At 56.2% G+C, this 13,025-nt stretch overlaps 2 protein-coding genes across 5 annotated transcripts in view; both read right to left on the bottom strand.

Annotated features, from left to right (window-relative positions):
* Positions 1-13,025, bottom strand: part of CAPN5 (calpain 5) — a 53,826-nt gene that overhangs the window by 7,327 nt on the left and 33,474 nt on the right. For all 4 annotated transcript variants that reach the window (XM_058663630.1, XM_058663632.1, XM_058663633.1 and 1 more), the window contains exons 4-5: positions 2,594-2,802; positions 442-634 (exon numbers count right to left, since the gene is read on the bottom strand). In XM_058663630.1, coding sequence (XP_058519613.1) covers positions 442-634; positions 2,594-2,802 — 402 coding nt within the window. The remainder of the gene's footprint in view (positions 1-441; positions 635-2,593; positions 2,803-13,025) is intronic.
* Positions 11,960-12,935, bottom strand: OMP (olfactory marker protein). Its single transcript, XM_004589862.2, has one exon. It carries the CDS (start codon positions 12,478-12,480, stop codon positions 11,989-11,991), a length of 492 nt encoding a protein of 163 aa, XP_004589919.2. The 5' UTR covers positions 12,481-12,935; the 3' UTR covers positions 11,960-11,988.

Raw genomic sequence — 13,025 nt, 5'->3', positions numbered from 1 at the left:
GGGGCCAGCATCAGGTCAGCCTGGGGTATGTGGGGGCCAGCTAGGACTGGCTCAGCTGATAGGCAAACAGTTAGGACTTTGGAGAATGGGTTTCTAAAACCACTGGCAGCTGGAAACCAACCGCAGGAGAGAATTCAGAGTGTGGAAATCAGTGAATGCTGTCAACTGGGGCTTATGACCTTTCTAGAGCCTGTTTAAGGCTAGCTAAACCTGCATTCAAATCCCCCCTCCTCTGTGCCCCCACTTTCTCAGACACATCACAAATCATGGATGAAACCAGGTGATCTTCCTGGGGCAGCCAGCCTGGGCTCCCACACTATAAGCAACTGAAAGAGCCAGCCTAACACCTGGATGTACAAGAAGGCCAGACAGAGGTGCTGGCGCCAGCGCAGGAAGTGGAGGCTGTGGAGCACTCAGTGGCAGCTTGTGCTAGGCTCTCACCTTGATGGAGGTGCTGATGAGGCCGCCCCGGGAGTGCACCTTCAACATGCGGTCGAACAGCTGGTTCCTCTTGGCCTCATCATTGGCGAAGTCACCCTCCATCAGGTCGATGGGCTCGGAGACACCGCCGGTGAAGTCCACCAGCGCATCGGCCGTGTTGCCTCCATCTAGCGCCTGGTAGCAGCCTGCTAGCCTGGGATGAAAGATGGAAAGAATTCCCCCACCACTCAAGTTCCCTGGCCAGTCTAAATCCCTCACCATGTGAGGGGAGGGTTGTTTTTTGGGGGTTGGGGAGGGGGGAGTGTTTTGAAATTCAGAGAGGTCACATGAGCTGCAAAGGTCACACAGGAGGCCATAGCAGGGACAGGGCTAGAGGCTAGAGTTGTCCCAGGCAGGTCTTTATCCCACAGCACCAAACTCTGTCTTTTAAAAGTCAGCCAGGCAGGGGCAGGGGTCCCAGCAATGCGCTATAGCAGGTGGAGCTGTCACCTGCAGGGCCAACATTCCCTCTGGGAGCCAGTTCATGTCCCAGCTGCTCCACTTCTGATCCAGCTCCCAGCTAATGTACCTGGGAAAGCAGAGGAGACTGGCCCAAGTGCTGGGGTCCCTGTACCCCTTGGGAGACTCAGAATCAGCTCCTGGCTTCAGACTGGCCTAGCTATGGCCATTGCGGCCATGTGGGAATAGAAGCTCTGTGTCACTCCCTCTTTCTCGGTAACTCTGCTTTTCAAATAAGTCTTTAAAAAAAATTTTGTGCAAAAGTGTAGCAACTCTTTTCCAAGGATGAGAAGCTCACTGTACAGTGTGGACAGGGAACGTGATTTATCATGATGGATGATGAGAAATAACCTAATCAGACAGGAAACTGGCTTTGAATGCTAACACTGCACCCACACCCATGGAACAGACAGAAAAGCCCCAAAAGAATTCCTGCCACAGGGACCCAGCTGGAGTTTCCTGTTATGCTGGAAAAAGCAACACTGTTGCATTCCACTTCCTACAAAGCTTTTTAAAGTACCTGGTGCATATACTGCTAACTGCAACATAACAGATGCCTAGGACATCCCCATGCTAAATGCAAGCGTGAGGGGCAACACCAATAATCTGTGCCACAAAAGTCACAGAGGTTCCCCAAGGTCAGCTACAAACAGAAACACACCCCTTGCATCCAGCGCTCCTGGTGGGTGGGGGGTGGGGTGGGAGTGCTGAGCACCCAGGGCCGGTGGAGGAGGGTGAATGGAGACGCAGCTGGGAAGGATCTGGCACTGCTGCCGGTGCCCTTGGGATGTTATATATGAGCAAAGAGGAGCCAGATACAGCGGATGTCCCCAACAGGGACATCCAACAGGGGATGGGAATGCAGCAGCTGGAAGGACATCCAGGGGCACAGGAGACTTGGGCCTTCATCACAGGCTCCCTTGCTGGATTTACTACACACAGGTATGCATTCTCTGTGAGGGGCGGGTATTTTGAAGCAGCAGTTAAAACACTGCTTGGGATGTCTGCATCCCACATGGGAATGCCTGGTTCAAGCCACCGCCCCTGCAAGTTCATCTTCCCATTAATGCATATCCTGGCGGCCAGCAGTCCCAGACGGATCTCTGGGCTCCTGGTTTGGGCCAGGCCCAGCCCTGGCTGGTACAAGCCTTTGAGGAATAAACCAAAGTAAGGAAGAGCTCCAATTTTTGCATGAAAATACATGATTTAAAAAAAAAAAAAACAAATTAATGTAATAAAACAAGCAAGCAAAAGACGATTCAGTCATTGGAAAACCAGCAGTTCCTCAGAAAGCTAAATGGGGTAGGCTGATGCTGGGCCAGAACAGGCAGGGTGGTGGGTAGAGATGGAGACAGGGCAGTGAGCAGAGAAGGCTGGCGCTGGCCTTCCTGCCACATTCGCAAGGGGCCTCACACTCGCCAACACGCATAGGCCTTTGCAAAAGAGCTGAGTGTGGGTGCTGGCCTGCCCTGGCCACCTGGCCACCTGCTGTGAGAGGAGAGGCCATTCCTCCCCATCACAGGGCCTGAGCCTCTATCCCCTCCCCCCAGCGCAGGACCAGCTGGCCGTGCCCTGGGACTCACACCAGCTCCTACCCACTCTATGCCTGGAGCACCCCTCCATTTCTGCCCCCACCCCCGCCAGCAGCACCTACTTGGCATAGGCCTTCTCCACCAGCGCACACCAGAACTCGCGACGGGAGTTGGAGTGGCAGTAGATGAGCTGGTTGTTGACGGTGGGCAGCCGGTCATCAATGACCACATCCACCCACTCGCCGAAGCGCCAGAAGTGGAAGTGGAAGATTCCCGCGTAGGCCTCGGGCTTCTCAGGATCCCATTCCTGCTCCTTCCAGTCTGGGATGACCTGGATGGAGAGAGAGACCAGGATGTGGTGGGGGTGGGGAGGCATGCTAGTCTCAGCAGGGAGGAGCAGCCATGCTGGCCCAGCCAGCCAGGGGCCAGCTGTGAACCAAAGCGGAGCCTCTTTGAGGTTCTTCCCAGCGTCTGACCTCCCCTCTCCCCATGCCTCTCCTTGCACCCTGTCCCCAACAGCCACCCAGGCCCACCCAAGTCAGAAGCCTCCTCTCTCCCTTTCTCCACCAGGTCAGGCCCACCCCAACCCCAATTATCTCCTGCAGCCACCACGCTGACATCGCCCAGGGACACCATACCAGCCCTCGCAGCTACACCTGAACACGCCCCACACAGCAGTGATTAGTCCCCCAGAAAATAGGACCCACACCCATACTGTACTCTGCGCCATTTTGCAGCCACACTGCACACCCCAGGGCACTGCCACCCCAGCTCCCGCTCAGCTCTTCCTCTGCTCAGGAGCACCACATCTGCTCTTTCTCTCCTCCTCCTCATGCCCAGCTGACTTCCACCCGCCTCCTCCTCCAGGGAGCCCTCCCTGCCTCAATGGGTTCCACTGTTCCAGGTACTTCTCTGAGACACTGACCTCTATAATTGAGTCACTGCATGACATCTCACCTTCTCACTGGAATGTCAGTTCTCTGAAGCAACTACAGCACACCCAGCCCCTGGCCCAGAGAGTGGGCCTGGTGAAGATGAATGACCCACAGGCATGATAAGGAACCGACTCCTGCCATCCATACAGCATCTTAGGAAGGTCAAGCCCTGTGCTAACTGGCGAGCAAAGAGCCCCATGCGGAGACAGACTGCTATCCATCCCCGCTTGCAGGTGAGAAAACCCAGGCTTGGAGAGGCTCCAGGGTTACACAGCTGGGAAACACATTGTTCTTTGGCTGGCCCAGGAGTCTACTCACACAGGAGAAAGTGCTCTGCACAGTCCCGTGACAGGCACTGAAGATGCCCATAGGAGGCTGCCAGGCTGGCTGTATTGGCAGGAGCAGGGAGCAGCAGGCCCCACCCTGGCAGGGGGGCACCTCCTGGCAGCTGAGGACACATGCAATGTGGGCATGGGGAGTGATGCAGGGAAGTGAGAACCCCTCCCTCTGCCAAATCAGGGTGAGCAGCTCCCAGGCTGGGCAGCAGGAGCTGGCCTAGGAGGCCTAGTATGGGGAGATGGGCCGGGGTCTGTGCCAAGTCACCACACCCCCACACCGAGGCCACAGGAGCTTCCCTGCCTCTCTGCACCAGCAGCAGCAGGTGGCAAACAGAGGCATTCTCTGGCAGGAAGCACAGGAATATGCCAAGGGCAGCGAGAGGTGGCCCTGCCATGAACATGGCCTCCTAGAGTGCCAGGCTGCTCCCTGCCACCCCTCCCTACAGGCTCTGAGGGCAACACAGGGAGTTGCCAGAGGAAGGCTGCCCCTGAAGATGGACAGGTGAGGCAGACAGCACCCACCTGGGGCTTCCGAGCTGGCAGAGGCTCAGTCCTCATCCCCTCCCCAGTTCCTTGTCCCCCTTGTCAGTCAACCCCGGGTCCTTTCTAATAAAAACTCCCATCCAGCCTCTGCCCTCCGTGCTCTGGCTTTACCAAGGCTCTCATGAGCAGTGAGGGGTAACCACACCCTTTTCACAGATGGGAAGACTGATGTCCCTAGAGAAGCAGGGAGCAACCCAAAGGCACAGAAGGCACAGCACAATGGGGAGACCGAAACCGAGAACTCAGGCCCAGCCTATGGCTCCTGCCATGCCTGCCTCCCCTCTGGCTCTGCCGTGGGTGGACTGGACTGCATGGGCAGCAGCAGGAGGACCCCTGGGGGCTGCTGGCAGGCACTGCTGTCACCCGTGAGGATAATTAGCCTGACTCAGGGATTGTTCCCCAGCCCTCTGTGGCTCAGGCAGCGCTAATGATGCCCCAGGGCCTGGAGATCCAGGGCAAGGGATTCCCATGGGACCTTTACCACCCTCTCGGATTCCCTGCCCCTGGACCTGGCACGGGATGGTCTCTCAGTCCCTCTGCTGTCAGCCGGGACCATGCAGGTGGGAGAAGAGGGTCTGGGCAGGGGCAGGGATCCCAGGAATGCACATTGAACGCTGCCCCACGCACATTCAGCCACACTGGGGACCAAAGAAGCCACCCAAGTCCCCTTGGGCCACAGCACAGGATCCAATAACTAAGGCCCCTGATGGTCATGGGTGGGCCAATCCCAGGGGATGGACAGGGACAGCAGGGCATCACTCACACACACACACACACACACACACACACACGAGGGATCCCAGACGCCGACACTAACAGCCACAGGAGGAAGAATAGAGGACTAGCCCAGGCTTCTCATGAAGAGAGAGACCAGCCTGGGCTCACCCCAGGGCAGCCTAACTTGGTGAAGGGATGGCCCCATCGGGCACAGAGCTGCAGCGGACACCAGATGAAGAGACAGTGGCAAGAGTCTGCCACTGTTCAGTGGTCACTAAGTGGAAATGGAGCCCGAGACGGGGACCAATAGCTTCTACCATCACCAGAAGACAGCCAGTTGGACAAGCGGGCTTCAGAGAATTTATGGAAAATGGAATGAAGAGATGAGCTTTGGGACCAACACAATGGATCAATGGCTAAATCCTTGCCTTGCATGTGCTGAGATCCCATATGGGCGCTGTTTCATGTCCCAGCTGTTCCACTTCCCATCTGGCTCCCTGCTTATGGCCTGGGAAAAGAGGGGAAGATGGTCCAAAGCCTTGCGACACTTCACCCATGTAGGAGACCCAGAAGCTCCTGGCTCCTGGCTTTACATAGGCTCAGCTCCAGCTGCTGTGGCCACTTGGGAAGTGAACCAGTGAGTGGATGGAAGATCTTTCCATTTTTCCTTCTTTCTGCAAATCTGCCTTTCAGACAAAAATAGTTAAATCTTTGAAAAAAAAGAGATGAGCTTCTTTGTCTAAAAAATAACCTTAACATCTGTGCAGTTTTTCATAACACAAACCTCCATGAATTATTTGAACAGTCAGGATATATTCATGGATTTTTAAAAAACTGTTTTTTCTGCTATTAATTTTCATTTGACTTGCATAATGGCAGAGGAGGACAGAGATTCTTCCATCACTGGATCACTCCCAGCGTGTGTATCCCAGGTGTTGAAACTCCCAGGGGTGTCCCACCTGGGTGGCAAGGAGCCATTCCTGCTGCCGCCCAGCGATTGCATCTGCAGAACACTGGATCAGACTTCGATATGGGATCAGTCATCCCGAGCGGCATCTCAGCCACCATACTACACGTTCACGCCTCAAAAAGCATTATTTTAAAAGAATCATTTATTTGAAAGGCAGAGTAAAAGTTGGAGGGAGAAACAGAGATCTTCCCCAATCTCTCTCCTTCTCTCTCTGTAACTCTTTCAAATGAATAAATAAAACTTTAAAATGGAATAAACTCCTTAATTTCCTGTTCCATGAACTTTTTTGATGCACGCTCATGCATGACATGTCCTATAAAACAACTTGGAAAAAAAACTGGAAGAGTAATTAACCAATTGAAAATATAGGCTTTTGCTTAGAGTCCATTCAATTAAACAGACTATGAAACATGTGTGTCAGGAATAGAGCTGTGACCTAACACGCTAAGCTTCTGCCTACAGTGCCTGTGGTTTTGGTTCAAGTCCTGGCTATTCCGCTTCCCATCTAGCTCCCTGCTTGTGGCTTAGGAAAGCAGCGGAGGATGGCTCAAGTTCTTAGGCCCCTGCATCCACATGAGAGACCCTGAAGAAGCTCCTGGCTTCGGACTGGGTCAGCTGTGGTCGTTGAGGCCATCAAGAGGGTGAATCAGTGTATAGAAGAGCTCTCTCTTCCTTCTCTCTATAAGTAACTCTACCCTTCAGAATAAAAATAAATCTTTTTTTTGAAGAACTCATTTTTAATTTTTTACTTTTTATCCCTTTTTTAAAGATTTATTTAGTTTTACTGAAAGGCAGATTTACAGAGAGAAGGAGAGACAGAGAGAAACATCTTCCATCCACTGGTTTACTCTGCAAGGCGCCACAATGTCCAGAGCTGAGCTGATCCAAAGCCAGGAGCTTCTTCTGGGTCTCCCATGCAGGTCCAAGGTCCCAAGGTTTTGGGCCGTTCCCTACTGCTTTCCCAGGCCACAAGCAGGCAGCTGGATGGGAAGTGGAGCAGCTGGAACATGAACTGGTGCTCAAATGGGATCCCGATACATACAAGGCAAGGATTTAGCCACTAGGCCAACACACTGGGCCCAACAAATTCTTTAAAAATGCATATCTATGGCACAAATTAAAAAATTGGGGACTTGACAATATCAGAGAATTCCTTTAAAAATATTTACTGTGGGCCCAGCATGGTAGCCTAGCAGCTAAAGTCCTTGCCTTGAACATGGCGGGATCCCATATGGGCGCCGGTTCTAATCCTGGTTGCCCTGTTTCCCATCCAGCTCCCTGCTTGTGGCCTGGGAAAGCAGTCGAGGATGGCCCAAAGTCTTGGGTCTCCTGGCTCCTGGCTTTAGATTGGTTCAGCCCCAGCCATTGCTGCCACTTGGGGGGTAAATCAGCAGACAGAAGATCTTCCTCTCTGTCTCTCCTCCTCTCAGTATATCTGAACTGCCAATAAAAATAAAACAAATCTTAAAATAAAGAAGAAAATGAAAATATTTATTGCATATTGCTATTGTGGTTATTTATTTACTTATTTGTGAGAGGCAGCGAGATAGAAAAGCAAAGAGAGAAAAGCAGAGAAAGAGAAGGCAGAGAACATTCCCATGTACTGGTTCCCTCCACAGATGCCCAGTCAGCCCTTGGCTCCCTGCGGGTGGCCAGAACCCTGTGATTGGGCTAGCACTGCCACTGCCCTGTGTCTCACTGGCAGGAACCCAACCCAGACAGTCCAACATGGGATGCAGGCAACTTCACGCCTAGACCTAATGCCTGCACATGGTTAGGTTATCAGCCTGGGCAATGAGCCATCAGCTTTCAGACCAGAGTAGGAGAGACGGGCACCAGGAGGCACCAGGCCATGCTTACTGCAGCTCCTGCAATGTGTACAGCTGCCGTTCATTGTCACCATGTCCTGGCAGCAGACACACTGTGGGTTGGCTCTGCTGAGCCTCATGGCCTCACCCTGCAGCTGTGGCTCCCTGCAAGGCTTTGCCGAGAGTGCTGGGCATCCAGCACAGGTAGCCCCTCCCTCTGGTGCCCCCAACTGGCTGGCCCTGCTCCCGGGCCCCAGGGCTGGTCATAGTGTGGCCCTGAGCAGCACATGGATGACCAGCGGTCGAGGGTGGCAGCGACCTTTGCATCCCTGTCCCTCCATGCCACCTCCAGGACTACCGGCAGAAGGACAGCTGCTGGCCTGGGATATCTCTTAAATCGCACAGCTGGGCAAGCAGCAGGAGTCACTCTTGGGGTGCATGGGTGACCTACATGTGTGTGCATCTACACGACCACCTGGATACCTTGCAAGTGGACGAAGCCAGCCTCCCCAAAAGAAGAAACAAGCTTCAACATGTGTTTTCTGTGTAGATGGGAAACCGGGGTGTGGGGGCGGCTCCTCCATGGCCTGACCCTGCAGTGCAGTGAGGACGATGCAGGATGATGGGGGAGGGGAGCTCTTCAGCCATCCCTTGCATGGCAGTGCCCACAAATACCCTGGGTTTTTCCCTGAGGATGCCCTCCTAGAACCATATGGCTGGGGTCAACTTCCGCTGGGGCAGCAGCAGATCCAGCCTCTGCAGCAGACCCTGGCCTGGCTCCTCACAGCGACACAGCTGGCTGTGGTGCCATCAGGAGCTGGCAGGTAGGGGGTGGGGGCTGGAACCGTGTATCCATGTGTCCATGTGTCCGTGTGTGTGTACGTATACATGTGAGATCCAGGCACACAGGTGTGCATGTCTGCCTGGGACCCACAGAAGAATGCAGCCAGGGCTGCTGGCCAAGGTTAAAGCAGACTTTCCTGTTGCACAAGCTTTGGGGGAGGTAGGCACGGGCCCTTCTAGGTCCTCAAATGTTATGGGCCCCCGAGCTGAACATGAGATTCCTTGGTTTCTAGCTTCTGACCCCTACAGTAGATGTCATGATGGGCACGGCCCAGGAAGGCTGATTGCCGCCCCCTGCTTCCCTGGGCAACCAGCAGCACTAGGGTGGAGCGGAGGGGGCACATCCATCACCCAGAGATTGGGTTGAGGGTGAAGAGTCAAGAGGCTTGAGCAAAATCCCCAGCCCCAGGCCAGCTGTAGTGAGCAGGCCACAGGGTCCCTCGGCCAGGGATGACTGACTCAGACCTCAGGGGCAGCCCAGGCACCTGCCATCCCTCCTCTCCACCCCACACCATCCTGCGGTGTCACCCTGTGTCACAAGGCAATTCATTTCACCTTTCTGACCCTTGTGACATCTCTGTGACTCTCCTCAGTAAACAGGTTTTCCTATTGCCTTCCTTACAGAGTAAATGAAGTGAGTAACATCAGGTCCCTACCATGCCTGGGGCAGTGGAGACATGGGAACACAGGATGGGTCACTCCCCCGAGGGGCCACTTAGAGTCATTCACCCATGCCAGGGCAGGTGGGACAGGACCCTCACTACTCTACCCAGGGCACAGCAAATGTCCTGGAAAGTGGCCCCAGAGCCCCTTTGCTCTGCCTTGGCTATTGTGAGGGTCAGGTAGGCACCTCCATCCTGGTCTCTTCCACCCCTAGAGGCACCTGCAGGCCAAGGTCAGGGCCAAGGTCAGGGGAGTCAGAAACTCCTGAGAGCTGAGCAGTGGGGGCTCATCTTGAGAGATGAGAGAAGTGCAGGATGGGGGAGGGAAGAGCTCCCTGGGTGCTATGTGAGTGGGCAGTTGGGATACCCTGGTTGTGGCAAGGAGGACAGGGAGTGGTTGGGGCTGCCCAGCAAGGGTGTGCTGTGGAACAGCCAAGGGCCTGTGAGGCCTGTCAGCAGTCAGGCAGAAGTGGGGTCCCTCCCAGACAAATCCATAAGGACGGACCCCCATCTACGGGAGGAAGGCAGCCCAGCTAGAGACCTGAGCCCGGACCCTGGTGCCAGCCCACCCCAGACGGCCAGTGTCATGGGTCCAAGGTCCATACGCCCAAAATCTGGTCTATCCACACCCAGACTCAGCCCAGGCCTCTGTGTCCCACTTCTCTTTGTCCCAACTCACAGCTATGATAAGCGGCCTGGTGGGGCAGGTGTGGCCACATCAGTGCTTCAAGTCCTCTCATGGGATCAGGAGTTTAATAACCCCATAAGGAGGGCTGAGGGGATCCAGAAGATGACGGAACCTCTGGCAGTTCTGAGACTGGGAAAGGACCAGGGGCTGTCTGAGGACACACAGCAAACAGTGGCAGACACTCAACTCCAGCCAAAGCACCCACCCTACCCCTAGGCCACTCCCCTGTCCGTCTGTCTCTGCCAGCCCCATCCTGCAAGGGAGGGAGACCCTGGCCAGCCTGGCTCGGAGACCTTCCCCCCGCCATCCTGGGGGAGGCAGAAGCTTTGGGCTGGTCCCCGCACCCATGCAGGGCAGCAGGTATCTCTCCAAGCCCAGTTGGCAGGGATGGTGGGAGCAGGAAGGGAAGCAGGGAGGAGCCCTGGGCATGGGGTGGGGCTGCTGCTGAAGGACAGGACACTCACGGTGAGAAACTGCAAAGTTCCAGGACAAGGACACAGGCTTTATTGGGGACAAGCAGCAGCAGGCATGGCAGTGGCACTAGAGGAGGTGGCACAGGGCAGGGGACAGACAGCCCAGGACAACAGGCCCCCCGTGGCTATAAAGCGGGGTCAGATCAGTAGCCAGAGAGTTGCAGAGAAGAGGCAGCAATGGGAACCTCGGCAAGCTGCCCCATAGGACCCTGACCATGACCCCGATTAGTGTGTGCCCCTTCTGATGGCGGAGGGTGGGGCTTGTCCCCCTGGCAGCTCTACTGTGGGGGAGAGTGCTTGGTGCCTGTTCCCAGGATCCTCAGTTGCCGCATCAGCAAGTGTCTGGCTGGCCAGGGACCCCACAGGGCTGCCCTTGGGACAGGGCACTGGGGTTCTTGCTGGGGTGTCCTTGGCTGCCACCCACCAGGGCAGCAGGTCAGGCCTCCCGCTCTGGGCCTATGTAACGTGAACAGAAACAGGGCCCAGAGCAGAAGTTGCCGATCCCCAGGCCTCAGTTTCCCCAGCTGTTTGGGGCTGTGGAGTCTGAGTTCAGCACTGCTGTTGCCCACAGCCAGTCACTGTTAATGCACACATCCTGCTCCACCCAACACCTTTCACCTCCTCTTCCGACACCAGTCAATAAACTCCAGAAATATCAACACAGTGACAGTCGGATGAAACCTGGGGTGGTGCCAAGCAGTGAGTGACCAAAGCCTAGCTCAGCAAGGCAGACACCTGAGGTCTTGGGCCCCACTCCAGAAGCCCCTCTGAAGACCCCTGATGCCAAACCTGCACGGCGGGCACAGCCCCCCAGATTCTGTCCACATGGCTGCTGCCTGCTCTCAGGCTGTGCTCATTTCCAAAGACGAGTTCTGCACATGACTTCCCAAGTGTCCGCCTGAATCTACAGCTCCATCCTGCTGCCCTCCCCACTCCAACAAACGGCCAGTGCTGGGTCTCCTGGCCCAGCCACACCCACTGACCAAGCACCACCACTTCAGGGCACATGCTGAGGATCCCCAGGGCTGCATGGGGTCACACCAGATTGTGACAGCAGCAGTGCCTTCCTGGGTCCTTGCGCCTCCAGATGTGGGATGGGGGGAGCAGCGACCTCCTGCTTGCTGGAGTCCTCGGAGCCACTTCCCTGTCCCGTTGGTCCTGGCTGGTGTTCCAGATCTTCTGATGTGTCTCACTGGATCTCCGCCACTTCTCTCTCTCCCTCTCTCTCTCTCTCTCTCTCATTCTTCTCCATGATCGAGTAGGGGGAGAGAGGGGCCGTCACCATTGCCCTGACCATACGAGCACTGCCGAGGTCTCCACCGGCTACAGCAGCAGCTTCTAAGCTAACAGCCTCACACTCTCCTTCCTGGGAGCTGCATGAAGGAGACGAGAGCACTGGGGATGGGGAACTCAGCCGACCCTGAGGAGCACAACTGTTGGAAGAGCATCATCCCCAAATACCCCGGGGGTGGAAGGAGACAGCGGCAGGGCAGTGGGTAGCTGGTCAGGCAGGAGGAGGGATGGCAGTGAGGAGTCAGTGTCAGAGCTGGTTAAAGACCACGGAGGCCTTGAGGTTGGTGGGCTCGAGCCCCTCGCCGAAAGTGATGAGGAAGTACATGACCTTGCGGATCTTGGCCAGGTCCGACAGGCGCTCACCGAACTCCAGGGCATCGGCCTCATTCCAATCCATGGCGTCTGAGTCCTCCTTGCGCCAGAAGATGGCGGTGGGGTCGAGCAGCTGGCGCGTCATGAGGTTGGTGAGGTCGGGCGTCCAGTTCTGGGAGGTGCCCGTGATGGTGACCTTGCCAGGCTTGTCCAGCTCCACATTCCAGCGCTCGAACTGCAGCTTGTGCTGCTGGACGAAGTCCAGGCGGTACACGGACTCGGCAGGCCGCAGCAGCTTCTCGCCATCCTGACGCTTCTCCCCGCGTTGCTTCAGGCTCTCCACGCGCAGACGCATCTGCCTGGTCAGATCTTTGTCCAGGACCAGCGGCATGTCCAGCTGCGGCCGCTGTGGCGCATCCTCCGCCATGGCCCAGGCACGGCTGCTGCTGTTGCTCCCTCACTCGCCAACGCCCAGCAGCCAAGTGGGGCCAGGGCACCCAGGGCCACCAGGAGAACAGGCTGCCCCAGAAGCCCCGCCTCCCCTTCCACCCACTCCTCTTTTCCACTGGCCCGCCCAGCACACCTCCCAGGTCTCACAAATGCAGCGTGCGCAGAGTGGGCGTCCTCCGATCTGCCCCTGCTCTCCTCGCCTCAGCAGTGGCAAAGCCGGCACTGCAGGCAGGCAGCAGGGCCACAGTTCCTTAGGGACCAGGCCGCTGTTGGCAACTGCTGTGGCAACAGCCCTGACTACCGCGATGGGCTGGGAGCTGGCTTGTTTGTGCAGAAGTGAGCACTTGCTTCTGGGTAGCAAGTGGGGGCAGAGGGCATGGGAGAAACAGGTCACATACACCCTTCCCCCAGGATGGGGTCCAGTGGATACACCTGACTGAGGTGGCCACGCCACACCCAGGAGTCACTACCCCCCACAGCCCTGAGCTTACCACTGCCCTCTCCCATGCCCTCTGCCAGGCC

The sequence above is a fragment of the Ochotona princeps genome, chromosome 4, assembly GCF_030435755.1.
Source record: "Ochotona princeps isolate mOchPri1 chromosome 4, mOchPri1.hap1, whole genome shotgun sequence".
Taxonomy (NCBI): domain Eukaryota; kingdom Metazoa; phylum Chordata; class Mammalia; order Lagomorpha; family Ochotonidae; genus Ochotona; species Ochotona princeps.
This window is presented reverse-complemented; position numbering and strand designations above follow the sequence as displayed.